General features: G+C 45.1%; 1 protein-coding gene and 1 long non-coding RNA gene across 2 annotated transcripts in view; one reads left to right on the top strand and one right to left on the bottom strand.

The window, feature by feature from the left end:
• Positions 1–243: 243 nt before the first annotated feature.
• The window catches only part of LOC147187602 (uncharacterized), an 18,703-nt gene continuing 8,277 nt past the window's right edge, over positions 244–10,669 (bottom strand). The window contains exons 2-3 of the long non-coding RNA XR_015097634.1: positions 8,014–8,144; positions 244–1,418 (exon numbers count right to left, since the gene is read on the bottom strand). This is a non-coding gene — a long non-coding RNA (uncharacterized LOC147187602). The remainder of the gene's footprint in view (positions 1,419–8,013; positions 8,145–10,669) is intronic.
• The window catches only part of enpp1 (ectonucleotide pyrophosphatase/phosphodiesterase 1), a 13,113-nt gene continuing 6,528 nt past the window's right edge, over positions 4,085–10,669 (top strand). Inside the window, exons 1-13 of the mRNA XM_086100087.1 lie at positions 4,085–4,288; positions 6,799–6,865; positions 7,229–7,295; positions 8,090–8,187; positions 8,265–8,344; positions 8,469–8,588; positions 8,676–8,785; positions 8,918–8,983; positions 9,090–9,162; positions 9,296–9,404; positions 10,021–10,152; positions 10,231–10,262; positions 10,373–10,500. Of these exons, the coding sequence (XP_085956213.1) occupies positions 4,169–4,288; positions 6,799–6,865; positions 7,229–7,295; positions 8,090–8,187; positions 8,265–8,344; positions 8,469–8,588; positions 8,676–8,785; positions 8,918–8,983; positions 9,090–9,162; positions 9,296–9,404; positions 10,021–10,152; positions 10,231–10,262; positions 10,373–10,500 (1,202 nt within the window). The 5' untranslated portion in view covers positions 4,085–4,168. The remainder of the gene's footprint in view (positions 4,289–6,798; positions 6,866–7,228; positions 7,296–8,089; positions 8,188–8,264; positions 8,345–8,468; positions 8,589–8,675; positions 8,786–8,917; positions 8,984–9,089; positions 9,163–9,295; positions 9,405–10,020; positions 10,153–10,230; positions 10,263–10,372; positions 10,501–10,669) is intronic.

Genomic DNA, 10,669 nt, shown 5'->3' with positions numbered 1-10,669 from the left:
ATGCTGAGACCCAGTCATCATTGTTATTTTTGAACTATTCTTTCACTAAATTAGCATCGTCTCCATTGAAAACCAGTGGTGGGGGGTAACAAAGTCACACTTTACTTGAGTACACTATACTTTGACTTGCAAGTCGTCCACTTTGCAAGTTTTTCAGGTTATAAGAAGTCACCCGGTCAATTTTCTTGTGCCAGACCCCCCCCCCCGCCCCCGATTACAAAACAAAAAACAGTGCGGCCGACTATAACTATTATTATTTTTTGCCTGCTTTGAGTTGTGAGCAAAAATTCGACGTACGAGTGAGCTTCAGACACTCGGCCACTAGGTGGCAGCAGTACACTTAACAAGATGTGGACAACATCAGTTCAAGTTGGCTACTTTGCAGACAAAGAGTAGGCGCAGTTGTGTTTTATGGCCACATTTTCCATTTTTAAAACAAGATGCATTGCTGTAAATGCTCTCCTTGCGCACATGTGAGGGCATTTGCCCTGTAAAGGTGCAATTTTGCAATTATTATTCACTGACAATGACACATGAATGCGCCCAAAAATAACTTATTTTTAAACGTTAATTAACGTCACTAAATATATGCCACTAGGTTAGTCAAAATACAAAGCTGTTGAAGTTACGGAGTTTGGGGAATTAATGTGTGTATTGTCTTATTTTCATTGAAAAAAAACCCCCATTAATTTCCATCATTATAAAAGAAAGCACTCTACTCAATCTCAAATTCCACATCATGAGCCATGCCAGAAATAGCTCTGGCTTCGACAACCAGGTCAGGCAAGTCAGCTGTGACTGAGCCCGCCTAAATCATCCAATCAAATCCCGCAATCCTGTCGGCACCCGCCCAATCAATACATTGCTTAATCCATGACACTTTGATCACAACGGAAGATTTGAAAGCCTCCCTGCGACGAGCAAAGGTTCTCGATCCAATCAGACTGGCTCTCCCTTCATTCCGGCTGTGCGAATGAGGAGTTAACCTTAAGAAACAGCTGTGCTAGAGATTCAGGATAAAATGAACGAGAACTGAATATCGCCAGTGAGTTACGTGGACCGTTATAAGACGTACCAAAATCACGTCTCGATTAGCTGATGAGCTTGGCTAACAGCCCCTTTTAAATGCACGTTATTCCGTTTCTCCAGGCAGTGCGGTGCGGGCTGCATGCAGCATGTCATATACAGACCTGCAGGGCATCAACTTGGGGACGAACCAGCCCACAGTATCCTGAGCCATCAGAATTTTCCCATGGCAGGTTGTGACCCCCGGCGCTTTCGGGATAGGAGATGAAGCCCGGATCTTCATTACTGCGATTTTGAAGAGGCTGCAGAATCAGCACAGAACTCGGCAAATGGATGCTCTTTGAACCTGTGGCTGTTTGGCGTGGTAGATCTCCATCAAGTACACTTTCTGACTGCAGCAAAAATAACAAGTGCACAGTAGAAGTAGTTTCAAACATACCAAAAGTAGTTGTATAACTTTACCATCGGCTGAACAGCAAAAGTCACAACAGGAAAATTTCTAGGGGCGTTCGCTTCAGTGCCTTTCTGTGACTCTTCCAGTCTCTGTCTGCTGCGCCCTAATAAAGGCCTCTTATCTCTGGGGACATCCTGTTTGCAAATGGTGAATAAGGTGTGGCATTGGTCACACAATGTCAAAATATTAATCGTGCAGGGTCTGGGTACGGTTCCGCATAAAGCGCATCGAGTCGTTCATGCATCCGGTGCACGGTCGCGTTACTTTTTGCAGCGCCGGAGGTTTTCGAGACTGACTCAAATACAGCTGCGGCGCACATTATGTAATGACATAATACAGTATGAGGACATCCTTAAGGCAAAGCCGCCGAGACAGGAGCCATCAAAGGCCCCGGCTCCATCCGTCCATGAGTCTTGACTGCCAAGTTGCAAAGCATCCTGGGAAGGCTGCCCTTCAGCTTCAACACAGCCCGCAGCTTCCCGCTGACATTCAATTAAAGGCTCGCTTTTGCTCCGCCTTCACGACCGTGTCGCCGCTACTGCTGTCCGTTGACAATTATTCCCGACATCCGCCCAATTCCGGTTCATTCGACTTATTAGGCTTGTTTATTGGCACCCCGATGGGCCGGGCTTCACCTGCACGTGGCTGCTCCAGTGGAAAAAAAAAAAAACAGTGGATGACTGTGAGTGTGGCTGGCAGGCCTCAGGAGACAATATATACATCTCTATATACACCTCCGCTGACTCTGTTTGCAGCTGCAGACACATCCCATAGCTCCCGCGCGGATACATTTACAGTTCGACACAGCATGTGTACATTCGTCAAGAGATGTCGGGAGCTTCCGGGCTGCACATGTGTGTCCTACTCGGTCACGTTTTACAGCGTGGACGCATCAGTGGCATGTTGTCTTCGTGCGTTCAGAAATATTTGAACTCCCATCAAGCAGGTTGGAAAAAGTCTGTTTGGACAAAAGGAACGTAGTTGGATACAAAAGTACTTGAGTAACAGTATACGTGTGCTGTATGTGACTTCATGTTGCCTGCCACGGTTTGCATCGACATCACCGTCTGTCGGACACGTATGCAAATCACAGACCGTCCATATGCGGTTGTGGAAAAGTTGATGAGGGAATCTTATTCAAAAACAACAACAGAAGCAAACAGAAGCCCTATACGACATCCGGCCCGTCTACCAATCCAAAGCTGACAGGAGTTTTCGATACACCACGCTGAGGATTGTGACACGTCGACTGAATAATTCATGGCAGATTTATAAGTGACTACACAGAGTCTCATGGGGAGGATGTGACTATAACTGTCAGCTGATGAATTCTTTAAGCACACCTTTCGGTGGCTCTGGCAGGTGTATTATTTAGAAGTCGGGGCTCTGTCAAGGTCCAGTTCTCTCTAGAAAGAGACTAATTAACTCCAACAACCTCGCCGGCCACAGGATACTGTCGTGTATCTCACCGTTGACTGTTGTAAATCATTTCAGTGATCCCAAAGTACCGTCTTTGTTTCGCAACAGCGCACATTGACTTCAATGTTTTGTTTTCAAACGAAAGCTTTAAGTGAAGTGAGAAGAACCGTCATGAGAACAGGAAGTGCAGCAATGTGTACCATTGGTGTGCGTGTGGCATGTACATAAGCAGAGTGCTCTTCTCACAGTGTCCACACGCACACCCAGAAAAGCACATTCACAGCAGGGCAAAGATAAACATTGAGTGCGAGCCAATGACCAGGGGATGTTTTGTTAAGTCAAGAAAAGGCCGAGGTCAAAGATCAAGAGTTCCAGCACATTATCATGTTATCACGTGACGCGGTTGGACGTAAAGGAAACCTGACTGAAATGTATCTTCTTGTGACGTCACGTCTTGAACGTGTTCTCACAGAGCCTCGCTTATCACGGTGAAAACACTCGAGAGCACGTGGAACGTGAATTTAGTACGGTGATTCTGAGGCAACACTGCTATCTTGTGGATACTTTGATTCACGCGCCATCATCACTGCGGTAATGTAGTAAGTAGTCCTTATGCGATTGTTACTCACATCTCCAAGCAGGTAGGATTCCGTATGCATGCCATTTGTCCTAAGTGTTATTTGTATAACTTTGTGTTTCAATCATTGGGTCAATTACCATTTCATACTTGTTTTCCTTATGAATTTACCGACATTAAAAATACACCGAACGGGTAAAAACTGACCGTCTCAGCAATTCTCTATTAAGAGAGGTAAGCTGTTCAATAAGAAATATCTCGCTTTGAACCGATGGCGTTTTCCACAAGCTGACATAACTTTTTAGAGAAGTTTGAACCTTTGATTCTACAATTTCATCTCCATTCGGGTAATTGCAGTTCTCCAGGTTAACCGCAAGAGGGCGACAAAACTCAAACACCTCTTAGTTCAAGTTCATTGATTTGAATGCTGGTTTGAGAAAAAGTTAATCGTTAAGACTCTAAATTAAGATAATTTCCCGAGTGATTATATATACTTTTTTCTTTTCCACCATTGAAATTGTGAAGCTTCCTAATTTGCGTGGCTCCCCTCAGCTTTGAAAAAATTTGCGTTCGTCAAAACAAGGCGGGGCTTCGCACTCTGACTATTTTTTTTCCTCCACCGCCCCTTTCACACACTCGCCGTCTGTCTGCCACTGGGTGCGGAGCGTGCGTTCGTGGAACAACCGAGCGCCATGGACGGAGTGTACAAGCAAGGAGAGGAGCACACCCTGTCCCAGTTTGTCACGACGGAACCGGAGAGTCAGAGGCGGACGCCGCCGAACAGGAGCAGGCGTTGTAAAATCATCTGTGCGGTATGTTTTGCAAAATACATCCTGAGCACCCGCTTGAATTTCATTCGTCAGCAAAGACAGATTTTTAATTTTTTACCTTTGCTCCCAATAACTGTTTTGCGTTTTTTCCCCCATGTACGGTACTTTTAGGCCTTGTCTGCTCTGTTCCGTTTTGTTTAATTGCAGCCCCCCCCCCCTCTTCAGTGGTTAAACATCATGTCAAACTCTCGAGGTGGGAGGTAACAAAGTCCAAATATCTTGTTACTTCAGTTGATTTTTGGTTTGGCATTCAATGACCTTTTGCTCACTACATTTGAACACGTATCGGACTGTACTCTACTCTTTACTTTGTCGTAACCGACCTCAGTTACTTTTTCAACATTAACATTGATAGCGAGAGGTGAGAGTCACCGGTGTTTGAGGTGTTGTTTGAATGAGGTCTTGGGTACTGTAAGGACAGAAGCTTCATGGAGGAGCGGGACGCAATAGATTCGGAGAAGTAAGATATTCCCCATCCATCGCCTAATTAAACAAATTTTCGGCTGATTTGCGCCATTGCTTAAAAAAATGCCGGTCCAAAATTCACAGTCCTGACCATGTACATGATGTGGCCCATGATGGAAAGAAGTTGAACATCTCTGGTTTCAAGTGTGTGTGCGAGTGTGTGTACACGGAAACAAAATGTTTTCACCCTAATGCCAAGAGAAAAAGCCCAGCGGACAGGAGCGTCGTTCCCCCTGGCCCCCTCCGCCCTGCTCGAGAGGGTCAAAGGGGCTAGTGTGGGTGAGTGGTGAGGTTCTTTTTCCAGCTGCTGGTGAAATGCAGTTCAGGATACTGCAGAGTAAAGTTTCAAATGAAAGGAGATCTTTTTTTTTTTAACGACTTTCTGTGTGTCTGCAGTATAAACAGGAAACCCATAATACATCGCATGTCGCCCAAGATGTTATGTGATCAAAACAAAAGGTGAACTTTAAAAAAATTGCCTTGACAAAGTTACCGGTAGTAATATTTTTTTTTTTAGTGCATAGAACATACATAGTGATAAAACACATTCTTAAATCATGCCTCTTAATATATTGGTATTATCTTTTGTAATGGCAGGATTATGGACGGTAATAGATGGTGGGTGGGTGCCTAATAAAGTGACTGCTGATTTAATGAGAGAGATTTTGTACCGAACCTGTCCCAGCGGATTTTTGAAAACGTCTTGTTATATTTGGACTTTGGATTTTCAGCTATGGAGCTCTTAAGTCTACAATATCGAAAATAGCAATTGTTTACTCTTGGCGGAATGAAAAGGAACCCGAAATATTACGTGGACAGGCTAAATGTGGGATGCAAGCAAGGTTTTTGGGTCAAGCGTGTGCATTGTGAAAACAGTCTCGTTTATTTTTTCCAAGACCAACGATGCATCACCGGCTTTGGCCACGTACGCGGTTCAATCCACCAATTCAGTTTAAAATAAACGGCGAATCCCACATTTTTAGCAGCGTGCCTCCCACGATCACCTTTTGCAATGGTTTCCAAGCTAAATGCAACAAAATGGCACCGGACAGTTTTAATTGGAGACACGTGTGTGCAAACTTCAGATTCCAATCTGCTGCTTCCTGAAGTACATTAACAGCCACCCTGCATCTGTTTGCAATTCCTAACACTGCTATTTGGTAAACTGCACTCTTACAGAAGAGCTTTTGCAAAAAGAATTCCGGAAACTCTTTAAGGCTCGTATGAAACGTCGGTTAACCTGTGTTAAAAACTCGGTCAGGCGATTGCCGTTTGTGTATTCAAGGCGAATGTTTTTGGAACGAGCTTCCAATGACCCAACACGGTTGGCCTTTATATCGCAATGCGGTGACTTTAAAACTAAAAAGAACTCATCGTGTTACTTTAGTGTAGATCGCATCGGTGTGTTTTACAACTCCGCTGCCCGCCTTGACAATCTAATCCCACCAAAAACGTGGCTGACCGTGTATCAAGTGCAGTTTTCCACCAGACAGCCTGTTTACTTTCACAGACCACAAAGCGAGCTAAAGGGCATTCCCCAGGAGCCTCTTCATTATCCCCGCCCCCCCATTCCCCGTATAACTGTCAAATTCGAAATACCGCGACAGACACCGCGGCCACAGCATATTTTCATACCTGTCCCGGAATTCCAGCTCGCTTTAAATACTTCTCTGGTGGCTGATTATTCCGAAAGAACCGTAGAAGAGATGATTTTACTTTATTCTTTTTACTTCACGGGCAAAATAGACGTGGCAAAGTCAGGCCTGTGGACGCTTCCGTTTGTTCTTCACATTTCGCTTTCTTCCACAAGAACCTGCAGGCCTGATGCGGTGCGCGGCGCAGCGGTGACGAGCCTTAAGGACTCTATAAACTGATCGGTGAAAACCCCCTCTAATTATAAAGCCTCACGCCCGCCATCTGAGGAGGACGCGGCTTGCCAATTACAGGAGGCCAAAAGTCAACATCTGAAAATCGTTTCATCGCCATTTTGTCTAAATCAAAGATTTTTTTTTGTTTTCCTTTTGCAGGTTGTCTTTATCTGCTTACTCATCATCATCCTTGCACTGATATTACCCTACAAAGCTCCCAAAAACGGTAGGTTTGACTGTTTGTTGGTTCAAATCTCCTGCCGCAATGCTCACGGAAGGCTCGCTCAGCTCAGCTGTGCGCAGCTGTCCCTTGTCCTGGGTGGGGTGTCTTCTCTCTGGCGGCACCACCCGTTTGTATTCACTTACTAGTCTATATTTCCGATTTAGCGTGGCATGGAAACCGTATGGAACAAATTAGACTTCACCACAGCCTTCTTTTGCCACGAGACAGATGAGGGCATCTTTCTGGAGACTTCACACATCACCCATAAAACGCACTCATCGATAAGAAATATCGAACCTTGTGTACTTAACATTATTTCCCTTCAGTCATGGATTTAATGACTGCTTTTTTTTTTCCCACCCCCAGATGATGGTGTGCACTGGCTGCAGCACGTTGAGTCTGTGGCAAGCGAACAGCCAAAGTGTCCACCAAGGTAGCGCTTTTTTACTTGTGCCATTTCACGCATGTCTACTATACCATAGTTACGCAATACCCGTCTCCACCAATTTCCATAACACTGTGGTGCCTTGAAATAGAAGTGAGCCGACTCGCGGGTTGTTCCGGACGCAAGCCATATTTGAGAGGGGGGGGGGGGTTGTTTGTCTTATATAAAGTCAATTATTGCGTTCTGCTTCTGTAAATAATGCCATTGACTGGCGACGCCCACATGTATCGGGAGTGAGTAGCGACCATTGTTCCTAGCAAGGCTGCGGAAAACAAAAAAGAATTGTCTGTCGCTGCCTGAATGTTCCGTCTTCTTGCCCATTATAAAAAAACAAAACAAAAACGGGATCTTCTGTGATGGAAGTCTTTTTTTTTTTCTTTTTTTTTTGCAAGTGTGGAAAAATAACTGTGTATGCGGAAACCCCATCTTATGACTCAGGCATGTATTTGTGTATTAGGTGTGTGTGTGTTTTCCCAGACAGGCCTATTACAACATGGAAAAAAGGAACCGCTGGCACCAAATGAAATTATTCTCGGTTGCGGCGCCTTTTTGCTGATGCGTGGTGTTGCTCATGAGGCTTTATAAAAACTTCCTCATGTTGTGCTTTTTGTCTGGATTTATGTGCTTCTGCATCTTGGGAGCATGATTACGCAAAAACAATCCGGCTTACGTCAACCACATGTTGATCGGCTAGCAAATAATTTACCTTTTATTTGGGGCATTTGTCCTTCCTTACTCTCCCCTTGAAAGTCTCTCATTAGTCTTCCCGCCTCCTTGCTCAGTTTCACCAGGTCGCCCCTCATCCTGGTATCCTTGGACGGTTTCCGAGCAAAGTATCTGAAAGATCACAGCAGCCACATACCAGTCATCAGCAAGTTACGTAAGTGGCCAAAAGTTGCCTTTTTTTTTGTTGTGGTATCTGGTATTTGAGGAAAACTTGAGGTGACTGTGCTGCAGGAGCCTTGGGTACAAGCGCGTCACATATGCGGCCGGTGTATCCCACAAAGACGTTCCCGAACCACTACTCGATTGTCACGGTAAGCGTTAGCCGCACCTTGTCGGTTTCCTCGTGTGCCCGCCTTGTGCTCTGGAAGTAAGATCGGGGTTTGTTGAAGGGAATAACAGAGGTCCGGACGACTCTCTGGTTTGTATTTGCTGCAGGGCCTTTACCCAGAGTCCCATGGGATAGTTGACAACAAGATGTACGACGTCACCCGGAATATATTCTACAGCTTGAAAACGAAGGAGAAATACAACCCCAGATGGTACCAAGGAGAGCCGGTGCGTAAATCATGCCGTGTACTTTTTTGGGGGGGTTACGTGTGCAGGAATGTACATGATCAACTCTGTTTTTTCACTTCTCTCCAGATCTGGATCACTGCCATGCGCAACAAATTAAAAACAGGAACTTTCTTCTGGCCCGGTTCAGATGTGGCCATCAATGGCAGCTTCCCAGATTTCTACAAAGTCTATGACAGGTAAGAGTAGCACCGTTCACACGATGAGGCCGAGTCAAGTCATGTGACTCGAGTCTCTGACTACCTCCACCTCATAAAGTGCGAACAGTGCTACATCACGTAATATCGCACGGTGCTCATTTCTCTGTACAGGAGCACCACCTTCGAAACCAGAGTGTCGACGCTGTTTGAGTGGCTGGATTTAGCTCAAGGAAAACGGTATATATTCATACATTTTTTTCCCTGATATTTGTCATTCAATCCCACGAGGCTGCCACACTCTTCTTGGAGAGACTGACTGCTGAATGCGCTGTTGTTTTTTCAGACCCGACTTTTACACGTTGTACCTGGATGAGCCCGACTCATCGGGGCATCGCTACGGACCAGAAAGCAGCCAGGTAAGGCTTTTTGTCAACGGGTCATAGAAAAGTCAAGTTGAAAAAGGAATGCTTGTTTGCGCCGAAGGTTACAATTCTTTTTTTTTTTTTCGATCGTAATGATGAATTTTGACACTTGTAATTTGTTCTCCAGCTCATCGATGCCCTAAAGAATGTGGACCGGATTATGGGGATGCTACTGGATGGTTTGATGCACAGGGACTTGCTCCACTGCGTCAACCTAATCATCATATCGGATCACGGTGAGTGAAGAGCAGTCTCTGCAAGCCGACGCGACAGATTTGCTTGGATTCACCGGCCGAGCAGCCAAAAACGACAAGGAGATACGACAAATGTTACCCAAAATCCCCACCCGGACAGAAAGTTGGATGTCGCAAAACCAAGGTGGTGCCATCTTCGCTCGTCTGAAGTCTCTGCGGCTTCACAGTCCAAAGACATCCAGTCCGCCCAGATGGCTCCGAGGCTTACATTTGCTTTTCCAAATGTTGGACTTGCTTGAGTCACTGCGTCTATCACGTGGGAGATCACAAAACGGCTGTGTCGGTTGAAGAAAAAGTGCTCCCAGCTGTATAAATTACAAGAGATAAGTAAAAGAACACGTCCATTGTAAAATACCAGGTTTAAAAAAAACAACAACACACAATTAGAATGGAACATTATTCATATGTATGTTAATTACATAATTATTTCATAATAAAGATTTTGCGTGAGCTGGGGGTGTTTTCAGCTAAGCGTGGCAGCGAAGTTGACCAGCAACCAAATAAAAATGGCTCATCAAATAGTCCCGAATGTTGAAAACAGAAATTCGATGTCCTAGAATTTTCTACAGTCCTCCAGTGTCTGTGTTTTTTTTTCCAGGCATGGAAGAAGCAACGTGTGAACGGGCAGCATTTGTGTCTTCCTACCAGAACGACACCGACGACTTCACGGTCATACAAGGCGCGGCGGCTCGTATCAGACCCAGACGCCTGCCAGATGACTTCTTTTCCTGTGAGTTCCGAGCACCCCGACGTGCCAAGCGCACTTCCAGCAGGAAATCTGAGTGCCTTTTTGTTTCTCTCCACGCAGTCGACTACGAGGGCCTGGTGAAGAACATGTCGGTATGCAGAGAATCCCAAACCGGACTTATTGTATCATCTGCTTGCTTTGCCTCATGTGCAACCAAGCCCCGCCGTGTGTTGATCCTGCATGCTCGGTGTCTGTTTTGAAGTGCAGGACTCCCGAGCAGCCAATGAGGCCGTACCTTAAAGAGAACCTGCCCAAACGCTTTCATTTTGCCAACAATTTGAGGATCGAGAGAGGACACCTGTATATGAGAGAAGGCTGGCAGGCGGCGCTGTAAGTCATCGTTTGCCGTTCGGGTTAATTGATCGTTTGAACATTAAAGCAGCATTTGAATCAACATTGTTCAAATTGTGTAACTTTTAGATTTGTGTTTATTTTATTTATTTCAGTTTAATTAATGTATTTTTTATCAATTATAAATTTAAAAATATATTTTTTTATT

This window comes from Hippocampus guttulatus, chromosome 20 (assembly GCF_054856545.1).
Source record: "Hippocampus guttulatus isolate MCC_2025c chromosome 20, RoL_Hgut_1.0, whole genome shotgun sequence".
Taxonomy (NCBI): domain Eukaryota; kingdom Metazoa; phylum Chordata; class Actinopteri; order Syngnathiformes; family Syngnathidae; genus Hippocampus; species Hippocampus guttulatus.
Note: the sequence above shows the minus strand (reverse complement) of the source record. Positions and strands in the feature narration are given on the sequence as shown.